The 26927-nt window shown below is 34.3% G+C and overlaps 3 protein-coding genes across 3 annotated transcripts; 2 read left to right on the forward strand and 1 right to left on the reverse strand.

The window, feature by feature from the left end:
• The first annotated feature begins 218 nt into the window (after window positions 1-218).
• LOC147404056 (laccase-14-like) lies at window positions 219-9130 on the forward strand. Its single transcript, XM_086439892.1, has 6 exons — window positions 219-377; window positions 2376-2527; window positions 3691-3935; window positions 4262-4390; window positions 6958-7908; window positions 8781-9130. The coding sequence occupies exons 1-6, from the start codon at window positions 270-272 to the stop codon at window positions 8909-8911; spliced, it is 1716 nt and encodes a 571-aa protein (XP_086296018.1). The 5' UTR covers window positions 219-269; the 3' UTR covers window positions 8912-9130.
• Window positions 9131-15229: 6099 nt separating this feature from the next.
• Window positions 15230-17802, forward strand: LOC147404057 (laccase-14-like). The gene is made up of 6 exons (XM_086437651.1): window positions 15230-15337; window positions 15438-15589; window positions 15822-16066; window positions 16188-16316; window positions 16450-17394; window positions 17527-17802. Exons 1-6 carry the CDS (start codon window positions 15230-15232, stop codon window positions 17655-17657), a joined length of 1710 nt encoding a protein of 569 aa, XP_086293777.1. The 3' UTR covers window positions 17658-17802.
• A 5729-nt stretch (window positions 17803-23531) lies between these two features.
• Window positions 23532-26375, reverse strand: LOC147404058 (laccase-14-like). Its single transcript, XM_086437652.1, has 6 exons — window positions 26268-26375; window positions 26012-26163; window positions 25521-25765; window positions 25266-25394; window positions 24187-25131; window positions 23532-24059 (listed from the first exon to the last, which is right to left on the reverse strand). Exons 1-6 carry the CDS (start codon window positions 26373-26375, stop codon window positions 23929-23931), a joined length of 1710 nt encoding a protein of 569 aa, XP_086293778.1. The 3' UTR covers window positions 23532-23928.
• Window positions 26376-26927: the final 552 nt, after the last annotated feature.

The following is a 26927-nucleotide window of genomic DNA, read 5'->3' on the forward strand; positions in this document are numbered from 1 at the left end:
TAAAATCAAATATACTTGGGACAGTTATGTCATTCTGAATTTCTTACTAATAATTCAAAATATCTAATATATGATTTGTTTTTTTCAAATCATGGGGACCACACAACCATTAAAAGAATCAAACCAAAGACCATCGCTCTCAAGTTTTTCCATCTACCACGACTTAGAATCTAAGATGGCCATTAACCTTAAGCACAAAAACCTCTATAAAAAGCCTCTTAAGAGTGTTCTAATGGGAGCATCCATTGGATCTCATTTTACAGTAAAAAATGGATTCAAAGATGAAGGGTTTTATGATGATGGCTTTAGTGTTTCTGATGTTGAATGGATTCTTTCTCTCACAAGCTGGTGCAAAGTTCATCTATAACAAATTTGTTGTAAGTGATTTTTATTTTATATTGTTCGGTTCCAAATTTTTTTTTTTTTTTTTTGTAATGGTCATTAAAGTTGTTCCAGTACGTTAATATGGTCATGGGTGAAGATCCCTTTAGGCCTCGTTTGGGAACGATTAGTGTTTCCATGAAAGCACTTATGCCCAATTGGCGGTTTGATGAGTGTGGGGAGTGTTTTTTTTTTTTTTGGAAAAAACTTCTTTTGAAAATTTGATAAGGTTGATTTACCAAAACATGTGCTGTGAATTCAAATTTCAGCTCACTAATCATTTTAATTCTGAAAATAGTAGATAATCATTTTCGAAATTAAAATATTTCACTTAACGTGGGAAAAATAATTTACTGTTTTATAAATGATTTTTTTTTTTTTTAAATCATTTAGTAAAATTAAAATAGGAAAAATATTTACTATTTTATAAAAACAGGAGTTTTTTCCACACTATAAGTGAATTATTAAAATGTAGAAAATGGAAATTTACCACTTTTCGAATTAAAGTGATTGGTGCGGTGAAAGGGAAAACTTACACTTCTTTCCACCATTTTGGAAAGAGTCGTGCAGGGGTGACACAGTATTTACTGTGATTCTCACAATTCTGACGTGGAAATGCATACGCAATTATAGATGATTTTTACTCGTATCCCGAGGAAACACAATATGGTTTTAAGCACATCTCATGTCAAATTTGTGAGAATAGCTGTAAATGCTTTTTGTCATTTCAGCATTTTCCTTTTGATGGAAATTTTCCCTTTTCAAAAATATATATATATATATTTTTGACTTTTTTGATGATTGAATTCATGTATCTTTGAAGATTCGTGCTGGGGTGACACAGTATTTATTGAGATTTTCACAATTTTAATGTGGAGATGCATACATAATCATATATGATTTTTTTTCATATCACGAGGAAACACATTTATTATTGTGTGCACATCTCACGTCAAACTTGTGAGAATCGCAGTAAATACCCTTTGTCATTTCAGTATTTTCCATCTTTGAAATATTTCACAAGTGTAATTTTAAGTTATTTTAGTTTCTTTTAAATGCTAGAAGTGAGAAGTTGATCAGGACAACTTCTCGCTAATATCAATTTTCAGTTTATCAAGAAATTCGTAGGAAGTGAGGGGTAGTCTCACTACCAAAGAATAATTTTAAGCTCTAAATTGCTTTTTTGGGGTCAAAAATATGTCTAAAAACATTCCCAAACACTATCTTAATATCTTAATCGCCTCCTTTTAATTATATACTATACATACATACAAACACAATAAAAATTAGCTTGATTATTAATTAGTAACTGTTAGTTTTAAGCATTCAATCGTGGACTGTATTAACAGGAGTCATTCATTTCCCAATCAATGATTAAAATAATCCTTGAATCTCGTGACCGACATCTTAGAATAAGATTCGTTATAAGTCGCTAGATCTACTAAATCGGTTCAAATTGACAAAAGAGCTGATGTTGATAACCAATGGCATAATAATTATGCCTCCCTGTTCTTTTTCAAAATTACAATAACTCCCTTTGATAATTGATTTTTAACAAAATTACTAGGAAAGCTAAACGACTCAATTTATCTAAGAATATTAGAAAAAAAAAAAAAACAAGTCCTCATAATACGACTCTCAGGTGGCATACTCAATCGACACTCTAACATGGATAAATTCAAGAATAGTCAATCTGTACGTCTCAGGATACATCACTCCTTTGGGATACACATTTTTATGAAAAAGTGCAATTGTGCATTCCAAGCATAGAAATCTACGATTTCCAAACTTGACATACTAGCGAGTCGACAGAGTATGCCACTTGTGGAGTCATATTATCGCCACTCAAAAAAAATTCAAGGTTCAAATTCATATTAATTTAACTATGCCTATAGTCAAAGGGGCAAATTTAATTTATGAAAAAGTAGGGAGGCAAGTTTAAAATATAGCTTATTGTTGTAGTTGTTGACGGTTTAAATTATTGGTGTAAACAGGTGGCCGATGCTCCATATACTAGACTATGCAGTACGAAGAACATCTTGACAATAAATGGGAAATTTCCGGGGCCTACCATATTTACTACTAGAGGAGATACATTGACTGTAAATGTTTACAACAGAGCAAACGTTAACATCACTCTTCATTGGTACGACTCTCCCTTTCTTTCTTTCTTTTTTGTAATTTTTTTGTTTTTTGTTTTTAACCTTTCCAATAGTTGGACTACTGGAAAACATTTCTCTTTTGTACCAATAAATATAAATTACAAATAACGATCAAATTTAGGGACCCATCCATGTTTTTGAAACATTTATCGAAAGGGTTATTTTTTCCCCCATTTTTAGTATTTATATAATTTCACAAAAATGGGTAACTAAGTCACATTTGCTATTTAAACTTTTTAATCCATTCTTAAAGTAAGAGAAAGCTAGAATTATATGGCATGGAAAGATAGATGAAGATGCCAACTTAGCTAAGTTGACAAAGGAGGGTAGATCTCATGACTTAAGTTCAAATCATATTAAATCCACCTTATTTATTAAAGGTTATAAGGCGTGTGGGGCTATAAAAGATTGCACGTTAACTAAGTTGATAAGACATGTGGAAAATTGATCATCCCATCACTTAGGTTCAAAAGTTGTTGATCCCACATTCATGTGGTAGTGTATCCTTTGTAGCATGTGTTTCTTGTAGTGGAGTACTACGATCAAGGGAGAGCCACGTCACATAATCACAATATTCTCTTCTCGATAAAAAATTTGAATTTTATGTACCATTCAATTTCAAAGTCTTTATCAAACTTTAAAAAATTGTCGTTTTTATCAATTTTATTTATTTATTTAAAATTTGACCTAACACAATGATCCATACAATTATGAGGTGTTAGATTTATTTTCAAAAAGTCAATTTCTAACACTTAAAATGTCACTATAAGTAACACACACCGCAGAGGATCGGGGATCCGCTCCCCATTAATGCTAACTACTAACTCTTACTTGTTTAGCAACAGATAATTATACATCATCATTAAAAATAACATTTGGTAAAATGTTAAGTGGTTTAGTGGGCTCCAATATTATTTTGTTTTGGATGGTCCACATCTCCACATAGAGAAATGTTCTAGAGCTCATCACATAAAATTTTTAATAATTAAAAGAAATATTATATTTATATTTTTTTCTCCACAAAAATATTTTATATAGTCGAACAGCTAGATTGAGTTTCTAATTGAGATTAACAATCATTTTGCCCCCGCATTATGATTTTGCATAATAATTTTAAAATTTTTATTTTTGATTTTTTGTGGGACAGGCATGGAGTGAAACAACCAAGGAATCCATGGACCGATGGTCCAGAATATATCACACAGTGCCCAATTCAACCGGGGGGGAATTTTACCTACACTATCATCCTATCAAACGAAGTAGGGACGATGTGGTGGCACGCTCACAGCGATTGGTCTCGAGCTACAGTTCATGGTGCCATCGTTGTTTTTCCTGAACGTGGCGCAACTTATCCCTTTCCGAAGCCTCATGGACAAGTTCCAATCATAATAGGTATTTATCTTAAGTATTCAATTTTTAATCTTATTAGAATATTAGTTATGTTGTAATTTATTATGATGTATTAATTAATCCTAATTACATCAACATGATTCTATCCATCTTAATATAATTCAATCTAATTATTTTAATTATATGATGTAATCGTATTTAAAATAATGCATCTAGGTACATTTTTATAAAATATGGTCTAATAGATCCAATATCTGATTAATTATATATCCTATCCAATCAGATTGATGATCAAATGTTCAGATTTCTGACTCTGTGTGGGTCCATGCATTTGTTGTTTATTGTTATTTGTTTTTTTTTAAATGTAGCTTCGTGGTGGAAGAGGGATGTGATGGAGGTATTAGATGAAGCTAAACGAACTGGAGGAGATCCTGCGGTCTCAGATGCTCACACCATAAATGGTCAGCCTGGAGATCTCTTCCCTTGCTCCAAACAAGGTATAAATTTTAATATCTTTTTTTTTTTTCTCGCTGTCTCGCAATATAACACGGGCCCACAACATTTGAAATATTTTAATGTGGGCTTAGCTTTTTTTCCTAACCTGACACGACACTTGATGTGACGTTTCGAACCATTGCTACTTTTGGAATTTTCCTTTATTTATTTATTTTGTCTCGACTGAGATGAGTTTGACAGCCCACTTCAAAATTTGAAGAAACCTAATTTTTTTTTCAAACACGTGGCGTTTCGAATTTATTGCACGGCATACATATCCGTTAAAATTTGAAATACGTCAAAAAAATGCCACGTGTAATACAATGGAGAGGTTGCTTCAAAGTCTTTTCTACTTAGATGGGACCATATCCTTAACGATTCTAGATGGGAGGATTAGTGGTGTTTTCTTCTCACCTAAAAAGTTTTCAATTTCAGACACGCAATCTTGTTTGGAATCTCTGGGATTATGTAGAGGCCGTACTTTTAAGAGTAATGATCAAATGATATTCCACGTGGCATACCCAAAATACTCTCTTGACGTGGGATTTTTCAGAACCGTAGATTTTATTTCATCGGGATACACAACTACATAGATTTATGAGAATGTACGGTTGTGTAACAGCAAGCATAAAATCTACGTTTATAACACGTACCATGTCAGGGGAGTATTTTGAGTATGCCACCTTGGGAGTCTGACGATAACGATTCTACTTTGATGTAGTTGAGAGTTGAGATTAGGGCATCGCTATTAATGTTAAATGTGTAATGTAGGCACTTTATTACATGTTTATCCTTTTTTAACAAAAAGAATTTACTTAACAAGTTTAAGAACTCAAAGTAGGTATGTTAGTCACCATTTTCTAACTGGCAATTTTTTTTTAAATTACCGAAAAAAAAAGTCATTATTTTCAAAACCGAACATACTAACAAACAAATTGACATAGTCAACCCCGTAGCCGCATTTAACACACACTTTTAACATGTGATACAATTATCACCTACCTTACCTAAACGTATTTATTGGAGTATACTCTAGTTAAAGTTAATAGGTCTGATGTTAATAGACGCATCGACAAGTTTAAGTTTATATATATACGGCCAGGTTCAAGGGACATATGAGAAAACATATGTAAAAATAATGTAATATTAATAAATTTTTAAAATATGGGCTAGAAATTTTGGATTGAATTGATTTTTTATGAGGATGATCTCTATGATGAGAAGATCATCCGGAAAAAAAAAATCAGTCCAATCTAAAACTTCTAACCCCATTAAAAGTGATTTAGAATATGGACTATCGATTTTTTGTCACTTTTTGTCAATAATTTGTAAATCACTTTTGATGGATTTAGAAATTTCTGAATGAGTTGATTTTTTGTGAGAATGATCTTCTCATCATAATGATCATCCTTGCAAAAAATCAGTTCAATTCAAAACCTCTAACCCATATTTTAAAAAATCATTGTTTTTTCATATATTTTTACATATGGCCCTTGAACCGTCCCCATATATATATATATATATTAAAAATTTAAATAAATAAAATATAGAGAATTTCTATTGATACACCAGCGTCTTTTATTGTTTCTCAAACATTTATTTATTTTATATTATTTTAATTCGGCTGTAATAAGAAAAAAAAAGTTGGGGTCCCAATATTAACTCTCAATTTAAAATGTGTAGAAACACCTTAAACAAAAGTCTAGAAAATTCTTTAGGGATTTTCAAAGAAAACTTAATCTAAAAAAAGGTCGATAGTAATCCTCTCAAATAAAATCCCTTGAGAATATGTTTCTCTTTTCCTCTCTTTTGTCGTTTTCAAAGATAAGGTGGTCCTATATCAGAGTAGTGAAGAATCGAAAAAGTCAAAAACCATCCAACACACAGATGGATGGATGGGGATGTAAATGGGTCCGGATATATATATATATATATGTAGGGTCGGTTTCGTAGACATATGAAATTACTCATAAAATTATAATGTTTTTGTTTTATATGATTAAAAAAATTTGGAATAGACTGATTTTTTGTGAGGATGATCTCTATGATGAGGGGATCATCCTTGTAAAAAATCATCCTATTTTAAAATTTCTAATCCCATCAAAAGTGATTTATAAAAATTAGACGGTCTAAAATTTTTTAACTGATAAACATAGGGTTAGAAGTTTCATAATAGGCTGATTTTTGACAAGTATGATCTTCTCACCATAAAGATCATCCTTACAAAAAATCAGTTCATTCCAAACGTTTTTGCCCATAGAAGATAAAACACGTTATAACTTTATGAATAGTTTTATGTGTATAGGGATCCTAATCCATATATATAACGTAATTTATATACTTTCTCACATTTTATTGAATTGGGTTGTTGTTATTGCATCAAATCCAAATCCTCGATTCAGATTCAAAATTTTGGGATTGAATTCTAGGTGTAATCCGATCCATTGATCGTAGTAGTAGTAGTAGTGAGACTTTTGAGTTGTTTAAATTTAAATATTCTTTCATTCTATGAACTAATTAAGATTGTTGAGAAGTGACTAACTCTTGATGAAATTAATATTTGATGCAGATACATTCCGGATGTATGTGGAACCAAACAAAACATATCTCCTCCGAATGGTAAATGCAGGAATGAATGATGAACACTTCTTCGGTATTGCAAACCATAACCTCACCATTGTTGGAAAAGATGGAGCCTACTTAAAACCATTTACTACCTCCTACATCATGATAACTCCAGGTCAAACCATGGATGTTCTCTTAACTGCTAACCAACCCCCTAGCAAGTATTACATGGCGGTTAAAGCTTATTCGAGTGGCATCCGTGTTCCCTTCGATAACACCACAACCACAGCTATCCTACAATATAGAGGCAGTTACACCCCTCCATCTTCACCACTTCTCCCTACACTCCCTGCCTTTAACAACACAAGCGCCGCAACAAGGTTCGTTCTTCAATTCAGGAGCTTAGCGAATAAAGAACATCCGGTTCACGTCCCATTAACCATTAGAAAACGAATGTTGATTACGATCGCAGTTAACACATTGCCTTGCCCGATTAACACGACGTGTCTGGGACCCCGAAATAATACTAAATTCTCTGCTAGCTTGAATAACATAAGCTTTGTCAACCCACCAATTGATATATTAGGAGCTTACTACAACATGATTAATGGAGTTTACAATACAACATTCCCTAGAAAACCGCCTTTCTTTTATAATTTTACGGCCAATAGTTTTCCATCGAACCTCTTTACACCGAAACCAGCTACAAAGCTTACAGTCTTGGACTATAATTCTACTGTGGAGATAGTTTTGCAAGGAACAAACTTGCTTGCTGGGGAGAATCATCCAATTCATCTTCATGGGTATAGCTTTTATGTGGTTGGCTTTGGTTTTGGGAATTTTGACAAGAAGAAGGATCCGCTGAAGTATAATTTGGTTGATCCACCACAAATGAATACCATTGGGGTCCCCAAGAATGGATGGACTACTATAAGATTTAAAGCAGACAATCCTGGTAAGTTTATTTTTTTAAAAAACAATTGCAAACTAACTTATATATTCAATGTTTTGATATTTTGAGGGTGAAAAACACCAGCTTCAAATGCATGATTGTGATGGGGAGAGATTCCTAGGGATTCACTAAATATATGAATCCTTGTGAATTTTTTGTGGATCCCAAGGAAACTTGGTGTTTTTTTTTTCCTTCCAACCTCAATCATCCTAATCTCCAATGACAATGCTATATTTACCACTTTCAAATTTTTTTAAACAATAAAGTACAAAAAAAAAATGCTATATTTGATACAGACTCTTGAATGCGTCGTCTCGTAAAAATGTTATTGGTGTACTTTTGATGACAATTTGATAAAAAATTCAAAAAGACAGTTTTCTATATTTTTAAATTTGTTAAATTCAATACAAAGTTAGACATAAGATATGACATATGTTATATTTGAGATAGCTTAAAAGCATGTCCTAAGGAACATGTAATGGTTTTTGGGTTGTGCCAAAATTTGGCATTGCAACCCTCAAATAGCAATATCATTAGCTCTAAGGTTTGTAAGTATAGTAAATTAAGTTTGAAATTTTCAAAAGATGAGTCCAAATCGTATACATCCAAGGTGGAGAGTTGAAATCCTCCTCCCTCATCTAATCAAGAATTCAAGAAAATAACAGAACTGTTAGAGCATTAATTTATTAGATTCTTGATTACGTGCCATGTTTTTAGGTGTGGGAGAAGGGTTTCAATCCTACCATCCATGAAATTATAAATATATATATACCTTGAATGTAGGGATATCATAAGTTGACACAAAGGGTCTATTTTCATTACATATATAATAGAGTTGTTTCTAACATATTAATAATCTTTGATGTTTTTCTCAGGGGTTTGGTTGATGCATTGTCATTTGGAGCGCCATACTACTTGGGGTATGGAAACTGTGTTTATAGTGAAGAATGGCAAAACCCCAGAATCCTCAATGTTAAAACCACCTCATGCCATGCCTCAATGTTGAGGGTCGGCCGACACTGCAAGAGCTCGTTTTGGATGCAAACAATTGGTAGTTTTAGGATATTGTTTTATTAGTTTGAGATTAAAAATAAATGAGTCGGGCAGGCTAGCCCGACCAACATAGTTAGGATCCAAGCCTTACTAAGGCCTTTGTAGTAAGTGATCAGGTGTTGCTCTGTTATGTAAGGTGATTTTTCTATAATGAAATGCGTGTCTTGAGAAACCCTTGTAGCTTTTATACTCTATGGTTTACTCCCAAAGAATTGAAAGGGAATTACAATCTGGCATAAGATGGACTACTCACATCCTCTCTAATAATATACGCCAATTCACTATGAAACTCGTTAGAATTCAATTAAATCTCTTGACAAAACGACGAAAGGGAAGTTAAAATGTTAGTTACTCTATCCATTTTCCTAGAGGCAAATGAAAATTCAATATCTCCGAAGAAGGATGAGAAGTTCTTGATAGGACTAATGAACCTCCTACTAGCTATTGGAGGAATTGAGCACATATATGAAACTCATTCGATGATAATTTGGGAGTCCAAAACTACCCTCTAGTTAGAGCATCCAAACTTGAGGACCATGATTTTCTAATTATACATTCGTCATATCTAAGTAAGGGTGCAATTTTATAAGACCCAGAAAATGCCACAATCGAATTCCAACCATTTTCTCTAAAGAATAACTTATTTTCCTCCAACTAAATCACGAAGAGATCTATCCATATATAATGGAATCATCCTTGGGGAGCTACTAGCTATCTGATAGAGAAAGAGAAATCATTTATAAAATTTTGGTTTTACCCTAATAATTAATGAGAACAATAATCTTATATGAAACACTTTCCTTACTAACATAGTAAGATTTTGAACCTTACTAAAGGTCGTTTTACTCAAATGGATTATCACATCAAAAGTCCAACAAAACAGCTCTCTAAGTTTCATTGAAATACTCAGATCCCAACAAGAAAAAAAAATCTTTTGAACTAGAACCAAGGTTTTGAAAATGGACGGCTACCGAACTTCCACATAATTTCCAAACTTAAAAATGAAATTCAACAGTGAAAAATTACTTTTTTATTTTTTGAAATTATTATTTTCAAAATTCTACAACCCTGAATCATTGGATCATATTTTAGGATGCCAAGAGGTGAGCCTAAGGACCCATAGTAAGGCTAGGGGGACTCTAATCTTATAATAATTAGGCATATGACTGGGTACCTCTACCGAAATACCCCCACTCGTGGGTATTGTAAAAGGGAAGAACACTTTCCTCTCTCTCGTGCGTACCAAACAATTTTGAAACACAATGAGATTGTCTCTCTCAAAAGAGATGTCACTCTTGTACTTTATTTCTCTTTATCTCACGCTCACTACTAAGAGAACACGCCAAGGGAAGCTCCATGCCTCTCTCAATCTCCCCCGCTTAAAGTCGATCAGATCAAGTAGCGACACTCCATCCCTCTCTTTCTATTTCCATTCTCATCTACAATGAAGCTCCCCCAAACTAAGCAAATCTCTCTTTAGATGATGTTGTAGGCTCCAAGCGACCACCACCCATGATTCAACAACTTGATTCTCTTAGGTCAGCATTGTCAACGAAAACTCCTACAAACTCTTTAATAATATTTGATTGTACTCTTTAAATTGTTTTTCAATTTTTCATACGAATATAGATGTAGAGGCAAATCCGAGTTTACCTTAAGTTATTCAGCTCTGCTGCTCTGACAAAATGATCCTTGCTCCTCAGTGATAGCACCAGTGTGCTACCTGCCAATAATCTTCAAACATCAAGTTAGAATCATAGATCAAGAGATTGCTTAAGTTATAGCTTAAGTCCGAGGAGAAGAAAAAAGATCCAAAGCTCTTGATCCTCCCTTGTATAGAAAGGATTTCTCAAAGTTTCGGATTTCTTCTGAATTCGGGATTTGATCTGGGGAGATCCCATTATCGACAATAAATTTTACAAATCTACCACGAGATTTGTAAAATAATATTCAAATGATTTTATTGATTTTGATGAAAATGAGAATACAAATCTCAGTACTTTTCTTTGATTAACAATTAAGTAAAAAATAGTGACGTATGTAGTTTTTCTTTTCTCCGGACTTCGCACTTTATCAGTTGAGAAAGTTGTTTTGATGATGTCTTTACTTGGACTTGATCTTCTGTAGAGGTTTTTGTAAGTTTTCTTTGTTCAAAGCTTTGTGTTTTATTGACTGAAAATGATTTCTTGGCTTCTGGAGAAGGGTTTGATGCTTGATCTTCTCTTTAATCAGAGTCAAATTTCAAAAAAAAAAAATGTTTTGTCTCTAGAGGAGGACTTGAGAGCTTCTTCTTTTGTAGATGGATAACTTCTGTCTTTTGAGAGAAAGTGATCCCAATCCCTCTCAAATGAGAAGGACTCTTATATTTATAGACTTAAAGATAATATAATTTTTCAATTATACCCCAACTTAAAAAGATTTGATTTATTTGTTTAAATGCTAAATTTGTTTAAATCAAATTTTAAAGATTCTATGGATTATTATTAGGCCAAACTCATTTATTTGGGTGTAGGCCCAATCTTTAATATTTGGATCATTTGAATTTGTTGGATCAAGGGCTTTATCAATGAAAACCTAAATCCAAACCATATGAAGCCATCCCAATCAATGAGCCCCAATTTAAATGTGTTGGCCCATTTTAAATTTAAAGGCTTTTCGTTAGTTTAGAAAGTTACTGAGACCCGTTTAAATTTTGATGTCTACACCCATGATTGTAAGGATCCTAATCAAATTAGAACTGTCCTTACAGCATTCCAGGATCCTTTGGATTCTCCAAGGATCTCGGAGTCTAATACACACAATACGAAATCTGTGCACAAGTATTGGTTTTCTCTTCCCTTCCATTAGTGCAGACACTCATTTTTGTCCTTCCCTCTCTTGGGTAGGTCGGATTGTTGGCTTGATCAGAGTACTACTCGCCCAAACAGTTGCTTCTCTACTCTCTAACTTGTGCTCATATCCAGACACGTGTAGGATTTTGATGGAATATTGATTTTGCCCCCTACAATAGATGTTATGGATCAGTGGAGAATATTTTGGTTAAGTTTTCTTAATAATATTAAACAATTAGCAATAAGAATTAAAGAAAAAAATTAATTAAAAGAGAGGTGTGTGTAGATCCTGACACCACGATTCTCACAAAGAAAAATGCTCTGTAACAGATATAACACAATTCTATTAAAGGGCATCTTGATAATCATAATTAAACACGCGAGAATATTTAACAAACAAGAACACAATAGAATATAAAACAGTGATTGAAATTCTGATAGAAAAGAACTACATTTTTTTATTAGACAAAAACCACATCAAAGTGTCATACATGCATCTGGACATGTTTGCTACTGCGAAGTTCAAACCCTACTCTAATAGAACTTTTCTCAAGAATAGTGCAATTTCACAACTTTTCTCGATGAATTGATTCATAACCAAATAGGTTAGATATCCCAAATATAAATTATATATCTCTAAGATGAATCTCAATCGACCATTAGATTTTCCTTTTCAGTGTGTTTAATTTGGACGGTTCCCAACCCCTTAATTAACCTATTATCTAGAGAGTTGCTATTGCCACACCAACTGTGTGCAATTCTTTGGTGATTTATACAAGAATTGGTGTGGCATTAGTAAAAGTTTGTGTGGCAATAGTATCTCTCGTGCATATATTTGGGTCATGGAAGGTCAATTTTCTGTTCTAAACCACTTTATGATCAAAACCTTGGGCCTTAATGAATCTCTGTTCCCTTAGATTATTTAATTCAAGCTTTGAGAATTGGCCTAACTTCGACCAATAAGTTTGGCTACAAAGCAGTAGGACACCATCTTTCTAATTCTTTATAGGTAATTTTCCATGTTTAATGCGTGAAAAACATGGGGTAATGGTGAGGTACCCCATCCAAAAAAGATGAGAAAATGACTGAAATGCCCAAATCTTCAACCTCCCCCAAAAATAATTAGTTTGTGTCCAAAAAATCTTATCTTTCAACCTCTGGGCAATTTTTTAAAAACAAGGCCTATGATTAGACGAAAATTTACCAAATTTTTTGGACCATGGTTCAATTTGGTTGAACCAACTTATATTTGCTAAAAAAGATGTATCTACTTTTCCCTCTAAATTACCATAATTTATTTTCAAAGAAGAAAATTCTCACAAAAATCGGTGCTTAAACATATAATCCAATCTATTTTGTTAAGAATTTGCATCCCAGTTGGACTTTTCCGATTTTCAAAACATTTCCTCTAAGGTAAATTATTTTTATCATACCTTTAACCTCAAGATTCAATCTCCTTGAGCTTTTAAATGCAAGGAAAATATAGGATTTCGGGGAAATTGACGATGATGGATTTCTGGGAAGAAAAACTAGGAAACTGAAGTATCAGGTTTCTTTTGGAAATCAATAAAACTGGCAAAAAGTTGAAAACGAGGGCATTTTTGTCATTTAAAGTTACTCTTTACAGAAGACCCAAGTCGGGGGGACATAACTTTATTTTGAAAACCCAGGGGTATCTCTAATCTTTGCATTTTTTTTCCTATTATCTCAACCGTCTGTTTGAAACACTTAGCCACAAATTTCTCATAAAATTTTCAAATATTCACAATTTTTTTTCAAATAACGGACCAACCAATTAAAATATGATTTAACAAAGAAAGCTGCTGTTGGAATCCCAAACCGTATTTATTACCCCTTCAATTTCTTTAATTATTTATCACACCTCAATTAAGAATTAAAACAAAACACTATTCAAACTTGGGGCGGTTAGTAAGGAGCTGTCGGGGGCAATTGCCCCCCACATAACTTTTAAACACCCTTATATTTTCAACTAATTACATGTCCCATTTGTCTCCACACTCTCATCTCCCTCCAATTGTATTTTTCAGCAAATAATTTTCCCACCATTCAAGTTCTTCAACTATACAACTAACTATAGTTTACCCCTACTATAAAAAAATCCTGGCTCCGCCCCTGATTTAAACAGTACAAAATTTTAACTCAATTATTATTTCAAAATTACAAAATATTATATCACCCCTTGAAATAATTTCAATAGTTATTTACAAATATGATTAGGCTCATATAAAATCTTAAAACCAAAAATCTAGCCTAAAAGTTACAAGGAGAGTTTCTATTGACACCCCATTGTTTACTTATCTTCAATCATTTCCCAATTTTCTTCATTTTTAATTGGGGTGTAATAAGTAAAAGTTGAGGTGCAAATAGCAAAACTTTTAATAAATTATTAATGATTTATTGATTAATTGAAAATTATGATAATATTTTTACTATACATTCTCAAAATTTTATTTTCTTTAAACATTCAAATATCAAGAATAAGATAGGATTTTTAGAGAGATTGAAAATTATAGGTTTTGTTGATAAACATAAAAACGTCATTAGCATGCTAGAGAAAAAAAAAAAAAATTTTACAAAACTTTGTCAAATTTGTCTAAATTAATGGAATTGAAGATCCACCCAATAATTACCAAAACGAGATTATAAAAACAAGTTTCCTAGGGATCAAGCTTTGGGAATCCTAAGGACCAGTCGCCATGTTTTCTTCTCTCCGTGTGTGCTTTATCTGTCAAATTTTAATGGAATAGTAAACTATTCGTATGGTCAAAATAGAAATCTATATAAGTTAGTATAAAAATCCATGACTAACACACGTAATTGGATTTAAAAAGAAAAATTCAAAGTCCAAATGGAGGAAAATAACATAGATGTAAAGCAAACACATGTTAGATTGGTACAAAATAAACTAATTCAAAGCCAATATAGGATGATGGCGACTGACCTCTTCGTTAAATCTAAAAACCTGACCGTGTCAACTCAGAAAATTACGACTCAGACGAGAAAGCCAACTGAGTTATCAATTTAAATTTAATCTTTCTTCAAGAAAATATATATATATATATATATATATATATATTTCAAAAATACTAAAAGGTACTTGTTAGATATTTCATAAATCTATTATATTTATTTGACTCAGAGAGGTCGACTCAAAGGTCGTCAAGTTGACTCGTTCATTCAAGTATTGTGGTCTCAAGCACCCATAGTATTCGTATCTTAAAAAAATGATTTGGTGTGCCGTTGAGGTCCCACCAAGTCTAAGATGGGTTGCGCTTACCTTACCTTAAATGACTTGAGTCTTAGGAACTCAAACCACTCTCTCTCTATTTCTCTACTATAAATACCTTAGAAGAATGGTTGATTGAGCATTGAAAGAAAACAAAGATTGGATCTTATTTTATCTACATTTGTACTCAGAAATGGAATCAAAGAACAAGGGTTTGATGTTGTTGGTTTTAGGGTTTGTGTTGTTGGATGGTTTCTTCATTTCCACTGCTTGGGGAAAGACTCTTTACAAAGATTTTGTTGTGAGTATTAATGTTATCTTACGTAGCCTACCTGCATTTGCATGTATGGTTGTTCTACGTTCTTTGTGCTATGGTTCTTGACAGATAATCTTTCTTGCAGTTGACCGAAGCTCCCTACACTAGACTGTGCAGCACAAAGAACATTTTGACCATTAATGGCCAATTTCCTGGGCCCACTATATATGCTCATAAAGGAGATACAGTGATCATCAACTTTTATAACAAGGCAGATCATAATGTAACCCTTCATTGGTACGACCCTCCATTCATTTTTTATTTATTTTTTCCCTTAAATGTAGCAAGTCACATGGCATCCAGTAGTACCGGATCACAAACACTGTGAACAATTTAATGGTTTCGCATTGAATGATGATGAATAAAATTGGGCCCATCATCAGTTATAATCTAGCTTAGCTACATTTGGTGGGTCGAGTGATGGAGATTTATATATTAATAATGTTGATTAATGAAATTTATTTTGCAGGCATGGAGTGAAGCAACCCAGGAATCCTTGGTCTGATGGCCCTGAATTTATCACACAATGCCCTATTAAACCAAGAGGGAATTTTATCTACACCGTCATGTTATCAGACGAAGAAGGGACGTTGTGGTGGCACGCACATAGCGATTGGAGTCGAGCCACAGTCTATGGTGCGATCGTTATTTATCCCAAACCTGGGACCACGTATCCATTCCCCAAGCCTCACAAAGAAGTGCCCATCATATTAGGTAATTAATTAATTAAGCTTAAATCATTGATCAACGGCTCAGATTTAGTAATTAAATCACCAATCACAAGTACTGATGTGTACTAATTATACGAATGTATGTTACGTGGCGTGGAACGTAGGATCATGGTGGAAGAGAGATGTGATGGAGGTAGAGGAAGAAGCCATTGAATCTGGAACAGAACCACAAATTGCTGATGCTCACACAATAAATGGCCAACCTGGTGATCTTTACGCATGTTCCAAACCAGGTACATTTTTTAAACGAATTCGGCTATCTCGATCAGAACAATTTTCAATCCTGTGGGTTGCATTATGTTGTAGTAATATATTAACTTACTACTGCCTGTATGACAAACATTAATGAAATATATTTTGATGCAGACACCTTTAGGATGGTGGTGGAGCTAGGAAAAACCTATCTCCTTCGCATGATCAATGCAGGGATGAATGATGAAGACTTCTTCTCTATAGCTCAGCATCAACTCACAGTTGTTGGAACTGATGGGGCTTACATCAAACCGATAACAACAGACTACATCATGATAACTCCAGGACAAACCATGGACATCCTATTAAAAGCTAACAAACCTCCTACTCACTACTACATGGCCGCTCGATCTTATGCGAGCGCTAATGGTATCGCCTTCGATAATACTACGACCACGGCAATCCTACAATACAAAGGCAACTACACCCCTCCTTCATCACCTTTCTTTCCCTCTCTCCCCTCCTACAACGATACAGATGCCGCTACCAAATTCACTAACCGCATTCAAGGCTTATCGACTAAAGACCATCCGATCAACGTCCCATTAACTTTCGATACTCGAATTATCACAACTATTTCCCTCAATAGATTGCCTTGTGCGGACAATTCATGCGAGGGACCTAATGGAACCCGACTTTCTGCTAGTATGAACAACATAAGCTTTGTTCCTCCATCAATTGACATACTTAAAGCTTACTACAACATGATCCATGGAGTTTATGAGACTGATTTCCCTAGAGAACCATCTTTTGCGTTTAATTTTACGGGGACTAATTTGCCAAGGAGCCTACAGATACCAACAGTTGGTACAAAGGTGACAGTGTTGGATTATAACACAAGTGTGGAGATTGTCATACAGGGAACCAGCTTGCTTGCTGCGGAAAATCATCCAATGCATTTACATGGGTATAACTTTTATTTGGTTGGTTCGGGATTTGGGAATTTCAACAGAGAGAAGGACCCGTTGAAGTATAATTTAGTTGATCCACCTCATGTGAATACCATTGGAGTCCCTAGGAATGGATGGGCTGCCATCAGATTCCGAGCAGACAATCCTGGTAAGTTTGTTAATTTTGAAACTAATAAGCCATTCCAATTTGAAAATAAATTAGATTCAATTAAAATAGATTAGAATCTTCCAAAATTTTATTTCTTATTAATTATTTTCATTTATGTAATAATTTTTTTAGGGGTGTGGTTCATGCACTGTCATTTGGAGCGTCACGCTAGTTGGGGCATGAACACAGTGTTCATAGTGAAGAACGGCGCCACCCGCGAAGAACGTATGCTTCCACCACCTAAGTACATGCCTCCATGTTAGCTCAGTCGATCGACAAGGGCCACAGATGATTAACTGGATGTTAAGCTATATTATTTGTTTAAATGTTTAATAAGGGGGCCGGGTATACTAATTAAGATATTAGCACCTGTAAAGTTTGTGGTTTCTGTAATCTGTGATAAGTTATTTGTTCATTTATTTATTGATTTATTTTATTATGAAAGGAGTTTGTTGGAAATCCGTTGTGTTCTTGTGCTGTTTCGTGCTTCTGTGATGTGTTTGAAAGGGAGGGATTATTTGTTTATTCTCCAATAATGCTTTCTGCATCATTTCTTATAATCATATGGTCCAAGAATGTATTTAAATAAAGTGACCAAATGGTCCCAAATTATTTTCCAAATAAAAATGTAAGGGTGTAGATTCCTACCCAAAACAACCGAAGGTCTAAATCTTCAATTTCTAGACCTGATATATATATATATATATATATATATATATGGTCTCGTTCAATGGCTAACTTTTTGGCAAAACATTTTTCAAAACATGAGTTAGAAGTTTTGGAATGGGCTGATTTTTGGTGAGGATGATCTCTACGGTGAGGAGATCATCATCACCAAAAATCAGCCCATTCCAAAACTTCTAACTCATGTTTTGAAAAATGTTTTGCCAAAAAGTTAGCCATTGAACACTACCCATATATATATATATATGGGTCCCGTTCGGCGCCAGTCCATAAATCAGTCGTTTTAACAAACATTTGCAAGCCGTTAGATAACATGCGTTCGGACGGCACAGATTGAATAGGGAGCCGTTTTGTGTTTAACTTAAAAATGTATCATTATTTACACCGCCGTCCTTAAACTTAGGGATATTTAGTGTTACCTCCCTAAATACTTAAAACCGAAAAAGAAAATGAACAGGAGTTCTCTCTTCTCCTTCATTTTCACCTTCTCCCTGCTTGAACGTGCGAACCCCCCCCCCCCTCCCCCCTCTCTCTCTCTCTCTCTCTCTCTCTCTCTCTCTCGTCTCCTTCTCCAATTTGAGAAACATAATTGGAGCACAAACAATTGATCTTGAGACGAGAAATTGGAGTCGGTTGAACAATGCTGTTATGATCTTCGACAAGAATCATTCTCTCCTTTTCAAATTTACAGAGGATTTTGCACTGACCTTCAATGGAAATAAATGGAGTTACAATAGGCCTTATTTGGCTTCAAGAGTTGTTTCGAGGGTGAGGGGAAGACCCGGATTTAATTTCACGGTGTTGCTGCCATCAGCATTTTATCCGATCGATTGGAGTAGGATTTAGAGCCTCTTTCATGGACCAAGGGATAAGGTTCATTCGAAATGGATGATGGGGAAGCTCAGGCAAATTCGTAGGGAAAGTTTTGTTGTTCATCTATGGAACCAACAAAGTAGAACGCTGAAGATCGAAAAGGGGAGCATTATTAGTCGTATAATGTTGGATTCTTGTATTTTCTGCAATTCCTTGGTTTCGGCTTTGTAAAAAATCGTGTTCGTTGCTCTCGGGTATTAATCTTGAAGAGAGATCGAGGAGAAGGAGATGAGAGAGAGAGAGAGAGTCGCATGTTCGAGCAGGGAGAAGGTGAAGGAGAAGAGATAACTCTCTGTCTCTGTTCGTTTTCTTTTGGATTTTAAGTATTTAGGGAGGTAGAAGTAAATGCCCCTAAGTTTAAGGACGACGGTGTAAATAACATATATGTTTTTAAGTTAAACGCAAAACGGCTCCCTACTCAATCTGTGCCATCCGAACGCATCTTATCTAACGGCTTGCAAACGTTTATTAAAACGACTGATTTATGGACTGGTGTCGAACGCCTCCCTATATATATATATATATACGGAAATGTTCAGCAACAAACATTTTGACAAACATTTTGGCTAAACATTTTTCAAAACATGGGTTAGAGGTTTTGGAATGGGCTGATTTTTGATGAGAATGATCTCTACGGTGAGGAGATCACCATCACCAAAAATCAGCCCATTTCAAAACTTCTAACCCCATCAAAAATGGTTTACAAAAAATAGACGGTCCACGATTTTTCAACTTGTAAACTGGGGCTAGAAGTTTTGGAATGGGCTGATTTTTGGTGAGAATGATCTCCTCACCTTAAAGATCATCCTCACCAAAAATCAGCCCATTCCAAAACCTCTAACCCATGTTTTGAAAAATGTTTTGCCAAAATGTTTGTTGCTGAACATTTCCCTATATATATATATATATATATATATATATGGGTCCCGTTCAAAACATGGGTTAGAGGTTTTGGAATGGGCTGATTTTTGATGAGGATGATCTCTACGATGAGAAGATCTTCATCACCAAAAATCAGCCCATTCCAAAACTTCTAACCCCATCAAAAATGGTTTACAAAAAATAGACGGTCCACGATTTTTCAACTTGTAAACTAGGGCTAGAAGTTTTGGAATGGTCTGATTTTCGGTGAGGATGATCTCCTCACCGTAAAGATCATCCTCACCAAAAATCAGCCCATTCCAAAACCTCTAACCCATGTTTTGAAAAATGTTTTGCCAAAATGTTTGTCAAAATGTTTGTCAAAATGTTTGTTACTGAACGGGACCCATATATATATATATATATATATATAAGCTTTAAAACACATCTTATAGTTCAGACCTAAACCCCTATTTCTCTAAAATATAAGCTAAAATCCATGTGATGTAGGATATCTACAATTTTAAGTAGTTTTTCCAATTCTATTAGGTTTTATTTTTATTTCTAGTTCTAATAGAATTTATATTTTCTAGTTATGTTGTGAGTACAATTCTTTGTTAGTTCTAATTTGTTTTAAATTCATTTTTATTATTTAGACTATAATTAGAAATATTTAGAAGTGTCTAATTTGAATTCTAATAGGATTAGAAAGTTAGTATTATATTATACATATATAAGGAATGTTAATTTTTAGTATTTTAGTATGATTCTAAATTGTTATTATGGAGTTATCTATATAAAAATTTTCAAATCCAAAAATTAATAATAATAAATCAATTTAATTATATTTTATCTTTTAATTACTTTTTAATTTTATGCTTTATTTTTTTCAAATTATTGCTTGTTTATCAATTAAATCTATTGATTCAAATTGATTTAAAGTGTTTTATTGAACACAACCTATCAAATCTATTGATTCATATGCTTCCGTTACGTCACCATGTCCGTCCAAATCTAAAATCTTAGCTACACCCAAATCCATTAATTGCCAGTGGATAGTAAGAAAGTTATTTGGGGCATGAATAGTGATTATTTTCTTCAAAATATATAATTATTTAGTACAAATGCAAGTATATAGAATTATTTATGCGCAAAAAAAAAAACATTTTATTACAAATGCATGACCATATATTCCAACGCAAGAAATGGGTTCCTGCTTTATTTCTGATTTAAATTTTAAACTAATTCCTAAGTCAAATTTCGGGAGAATCATCTCCCAGCCATATCAGATTCTTCATGCATGAGCCTAGCCAAAAAATAAAAAGATTTTTCATAAATACAAATTAATCTCAAAGATGTCAATTCTGTTCGTGGAATGTCCATTGTCTATTCAAATTAAGCTCAAGGTTAAACCTTGAGCATGAAGTATTTGTGTTGAACTTATGGCTTATGTGGTCTAATAAACCTCCCACTTTCGAAAAGTTTTCAATGTTTGGATTCAATCAATAAAAAGAAGTCATTAACAGATCATTAAAGAGTACCATTTAATTAGTTATAAATCAAAAGGGATTCTCTATATTGTTTAAGTAATAGACCTCAATGGTCAAGGAAACTTAGTTAGGTAATTATAAAAGCACCCCCATGAATTAATAAGGGCAATCCACACCATAGTTGATTTTTTTTATCTTATATATGGGTTAAGACTTTTCGGAATGAGATCATCCTTACAAAATATCAGCTCATTCTGAACTTCTAACCCCATCAAAGTTGGTTTACAAAAAAATGGACGACTTACAATTCTTGAACTTGTTTTGATAGGGTTAGAAGTTTCACAATGGGTTGATTTTTGGTGAGGATGAGCTCTGGGTAGTCACCTCAAGATCCCAACTCCTCAGCGCGGTCAGTATCATCTTCTTAGATCGGATCAGCTACGTCTTGGTGAACAAGAATGAAAGCAGCGCCGAGAGAACCCTCATGGACTAAATAGAAGGACCTGCGGGGCGTGCCAGTAGCAAACTTCTCAAATCGATCAATTCCGTGTTACGCTCAAGGGAAGGCAAGGACCCGCTTCCTAGAAGAAAGCGACTGATACAAACTCTTTCGTGGTACACATCAGATTGTTGATCGACAACCGAGACTGGAAGCAAGGTTTATATCAGATAAATCGCCTTTCAAACCCTTCATCAGGACCTATCAAAGGTGCCTAACCGAGCTTTTTGCTTAAGGGAGTTGGCCGTAGAATCGACATCTGGAGGCTTGGATCCCCTCGTCGATCTGGTTCGATCGACGGCCCTGCCAGTTGCAGGTGTTGCCGCAAAGGCTGAGAATGAAGGCATTTCTGGCGATGTTCGCTAGACCTATGATGGGTTTCCTTTTATACTCTATCAGATGCAATTGTTGCCCCTAGCCAATCGATCTATGAACCGGCCTGCAATCAATGCTTATATTATTAGTTGGGGCATTAGAATATCCTATAATATCCTATAAAGAGGTGGAATCCTATATCTAGTCTTTCTTCATTTCCTGCAGAATCTGATGCTTACTCTTCATTAATTAGAGGGGTGGTCACTCCACTTGAGTCAACCGGCCCCATGTAGGGAAGAGATAGAGCTCTAATAAATCTTTATGCCAAGGATTGCCGGAGTTTCTTATCTTGACCCTTCCCTTGACTCAACCTTCTGATTCATCCCAAGACTCGAGAGATGTTTTCATCACAGAGATCATCCTCATAAAAAATCAGCTCATTCTGAAACTTTTAACCTATATAAAAAAATAAATAATTCAGTTATGATGTGATAACCCCTTAGTCATTCGTGGGGTGCTTTTATAATTACCTAACTAGGTACAGAAGATTATCTAGGCCTTCTAATACATCTATAGAAGTGAGGGACACTTTCCCCTATTCATAAGCTTTTGACTTATGAAAAATACTCTAATCACAAGAACTCTTAATTGTTCCTATTCAAGTTAGATAGAGAGTAGAAGATAAATCTAGAATATAGGGTCTTCTAAGGGTATTAGTTATACAAGTTGATTAATTAATCTATTATTACCTTATCAATGGAAAAAAGGTATACATTCTAGAACTGTTAACACCATGATTGATTAATCTTTTGAGATGAAATTAAGTTCAAAGATTTATATTTGTGATTCATGAAAATTTAGAATTATATTTCATATAGACTGAATCACATGTTTAAGGACATATTACTTATTAGAGTGTTAAAGTCTAGGGAAAATTACGTAAGAGACCTAGGAGGAGGGAATTTTTTCTAAATAGTCCCTAAGTTTTAAGTGATCTCTTAATAGTTCATTTAGTATTTTTTTTTTCTTAATAGTTCCCGGACCTCATCTCACGTTTATAATGTATTTGAATTATCTAAACTACCATTTTCTCATCTTCTTCACATAATTAGGTTTTATAATGGTAATTACGATCATTTCCAACGATATTTGATCATGAATCACTTTCTAGTCAGTAAACATTTTCGTGTGTGTGGGCCCTGGGGGGATGTTTGAGAACATGTTATAATGGAAAACCATTTGGGTCCATTGGTCAGTCTATTTAAATACATGTTGGACAATTTGACTATAAGGAATAAAGTTAAACAATTAAATATTCCTTTCAAACACATTACAGAATAAAGGGCACAAGAATACAAGGGATTTCAAACAAATTCCTTTCATAATGTTAAATCAATATTAATGTCACTCCAGCACGACTCATTAGATAAACAACAAACTTTGCATACTAATATGAAAACCCCACCTTGAAAAGCCAATTATTTTTGAGATATTTACTACAAAGTGATAACCTTTGACGAATTTACGATTCCAGCTCAAGGTTCATTTTGATCACCAACACGTGAACAATAATGAATTCGGAGATTTTTAAACCTGCGAAATAGTCACTTGGTTCTGAATTTCTTTTAACGAAAATGTGATTGTTCACGTTTCGATAACTAAAATGAAAAGTGGCCGGAATCATTAAAAACTCATTTTATGCTCACAAAATAGTAATTCACCCATTATTTTTCCCCCTAATAACAAACATTGAAACAAATAATTTAGCAGAAATATCTAATCATCTGATGAGGCCAGCATCGAATGACTGGGTTAACACGGCGGCATGTACTTAGGTGGTGGTAGCATACGTGCTCGGCGGGTAGCTCCATTCTTAACTATGAACACTGTGTTCATACCCCAGCTAGCGTGACGCTCCAAATGACAATGCATGAACCACACCCCTAACAAAATTATTACACAAATGAATATAATTAATAAGATATTAAATTTTGATACATTCTAATCTACTTGAATATAATTTCTTTTCAAATTAAATTGGCCCATTAGCTTAAAAACTAACAAACTTACCAGGATTGTCTGCTCGGAATCTGACGGCAGCCCATCCATTCCTAGGGATTCCAATGGTATTCACATGAGGTGGATCAACCAAATTATACTTCAATGGGTCTGTCTTTGGTTTGAAATTCCCGAAACCTGATCCAACCAAGTAAAAGCTATACCCATGTAGATGCATTGGATGATTTTCGGCAGTAAGCAAGCTGGTTCCCTGTATAACAATCTCCACACTTGAATTATAATCCAACATTGTCACCTTCGTACCAAGTGTCGGTGTTAGTAGGCTCCTCGGCAAATTAGGCCCCGTAAAATTAAATACAAAAGGTACTTCACTAGGGAAATCAGTCTCATAAACTCCTTGGATCATGTCGTAGTAAGTTTTAAGTATGTCGATTGCTGGAAGCACAAAGCTTATGTTGTTCATACTTGCAGAAAGTCGTGTTCCATTAGGTCCCTCACACGAATTGTTCGCACAAGGCAATCTATTGAGGGAAATCGTAGTGATAATTCGAGTATCGATGGTTAATGGGACATTTATTGGATGATCTTTAGTCAATAAGCCTCGAATGCGATCAGTGAATTTGGTAGCGGCATCTGTATCATTGTAGGAGGGGAGAGAAGGGAAAGAAGGTGATGAAGGAGGGGTGTAGTTGCCATTGTATTGTAGGATAGCGGTGGTCGTAGTGTTATCGAACTCAAGATTATTAGCGCTCGCATAAGATCGAGCGGCCATGTAGTAGTGTGTAGGAAGTTGGTTAGCTTTTAATAGGATGTCCATGGTTTGTCCTGGAGTTATCATGATGTAGTCTGTGGTTATCGGTTTGATGTAAGCCGCATCAGTTCCAACAACTGTGAGTTGATGTTGAGCTATGGAGAAGAAATCTTCATCGTTCATCCCTGCATTGATAATGCGCAGTAGATATGTTTTTCCTTGCTCCACCGTCATTTTAAAGGTGTCTGCATTAAGATATATATAGTAATGTTATTCATACTGCTGGTAGTAAACTAATATATTGCTACTAAATACTGTAAACCATTTGATTGCAAAATTGTTTTAGATGGAGATGACCGAATTGGTTTAAAAAATGTACCTGGTTTGGAACATGGGTAAAGATCACCAGGTTGGCCATTTATTGTGTGAGCATCAGCAATTTGTGGTTCTGTTCCAGATTCAATAGCTTCTTCCTCTACCTCCGTCACATCTCTCTTCCACCATGATCCTACGTTCCACGTCATGTCACGTAACATTCGTATAATTAGTACACCTCATTACTTATGATTGGTGATTTAATTACTAAATCTGAGCCGTTGATCGATGATTTAAGCTTAATTATTTAATTAATTACCTAATATGATGGGCACTTCTTTGTGAGGCTTGGGGAATGGAAAAGAGGTCCCGTGTTTGGGATAAATAATGAGCGCACCATAGACTGTGGCTCGACTCCAATCGCTATGTGCGTGCCACCACAACGTCCCTTCTTCGTCTGATAATATGACGGTGTAGCTAAAATTCCCTCTTGGTTTAATAGGACATTGTGTTACAAATTCAGGGCCATCAGACCAAGGATTCCTTGGTTGCTTCACTCCGTGCCTGTAAGTTAAAATTCATTAATCCACATTATTAATATATAAATCTTCATCACTGGATCAATCAAATTAATGTATCTAGTTAGATTATGACTGATTGGCCTAATTTCATTCATCATCATTCAATGGCAAACCATTAAATTGTTCTCAAGTACTGTTTGTGATCCGGTACTACTGGATGTCATGTGACTTGCTACATTTAAGAGAAAAAAATATAAATATAAATATAAAAATGAATGGAGAGTATTACCAGTGAATTGTTACATTATGGTCTGCCTTGTTATAAAAGTTGATGATAATTGTATCTCCTTTATGAGCATGTATAGTGGGTCCAGGAAATTGGCCATTAATGGTCAAAATGTTCTTTGTGCTGCACAGTCTAGTGTAGGGAGCTTCGGTCATCTGCAAGAAAGATTAACTGTCAAGAACCATAACACAAAGAACTTAGAACAACCATACATGCAAATGCAGGTAGGCTAGCTACGTAATATGACATTAAAACTCACAACAAAATCTTTGTAAAGTGTCTTTCCCCAAGCAGTGGAAATGAAGAAAGCATTCAACAACATAAACCCTAAAACCAACAACATCAAACCCTTGTTCTTTGATTCCATTTCTCACTACAAAGATATAGATAAATTAAGATCCAATTTTTTTTTTCTTCTTTCTTTCTATGCTCAATCAAACATTCTTCAAAGGTATTTATAGTAGAGGGAAAGACAGTGGTTTGAGTTCCTAAGACTAAGTCAATGAAGGTAAGGTAAGGTTAGCAACCCATCTTAGACTTAGGGGGGACCTCCATTGCTCACCAAACATGTTTATATCATTATTTTCTATTGTACTATTATTTTAATCTATGGGTGCTCAATAGTTAATTTTAAAACTCAAATCGACGAGTCAAATTGATAACCCTTGAGTCGACTTGGCCGAATCGAACAATATCATAGACATATGAAATATTTTTAAAACAGCTTTAATTAAAGATAAAAAATAATTAAAGCTGTTTTTAAAATATTTCATATATCTATGATATTGTTTGATTTATATATATACATATATATGTCCCTGAAGAAACACCGAATATAAACGCATAACTCGGTTGAGATTCAATCATCTGAGTTGATGGATTTCCGAGTTGACACAGTAAATTGTTTACATTGAATGAA

Source organism: Akebia trifoliata, chromosome 4 (assembly GCF_017979445.1).
Source record: "Akebia trifoliata isolate Shusen 1 chromosome 4, ASM1797944v1, whole genome shotgun sequence".
Lineage (NCBI taxonomy): Eukaryota > Viridiplantae > Streptophyta > Magnoliopsida > Ranunculales > Lardizabalaceae > Akebia > Akebia trifoliata.

Coding starts and splice junctions, on each gene's coding strand:
- LOC147404057 (XM_086437651.1), top strand. CDS start 15,230: ATGGAATCAAAGAACAAGGGTTTGATGTTGTTGGTTTTAGGGTTTGTG. Junction 15,590..15,821: donor CATAATGTAACCCTTCATTG/GTACGACCCTCC, acceptor TTTATTTTGCAG/GCATGGAGTGAAGCAACCCA. Junction 17,395..17,526: donor ATTCCGAGCAGACAATCCTG/GTAAGTTTGTTA, acceptor TAATTTTTTTAG/GGGTGTGGTTCATGCACTGT.
- LOC147404056 (XM_086439892.1), top strand. CDS start 270: ATGGATTCAAAGATGAAGGGTTTTATGATGATGGCTTTAGTGTTTCTG. Junction 378..2,375: donor TCATCTATAACAAATTTGTT/GTAAGTGATTTT, acceptor TGGTGTAAACAG/GTGGCCGATGCTCCATATAC. Junction 4,391..6,957: donor CTTCCCTTGCTCCAAACAAG/GTATAAATTTTA, acceptor TATTTGATGCAG/ATACATTCCGGATGTATGTG.
- LOC147404058 (XM_086437652.1), bottom strand. CDS start 26,375: ATGGAATCAAAGAACAAGGGTTTGATGTTGTTGGTTTTAGGGTTTATG. Junction 26,164..26,267: donor CACTTTACAAAGATTTTGTT/GTGAGTTTTAAT, acceptor TCTTTCTTGCAG/ATGACCGAAGCTCCCTACAC. Junction 24,060..24,186: donor ATTCCGAGCAGACAATCCTG/GTAAGTTTGTTA, acceptor TAATTTTGTTAG/GGGTGTGGTTCATGCATTGT.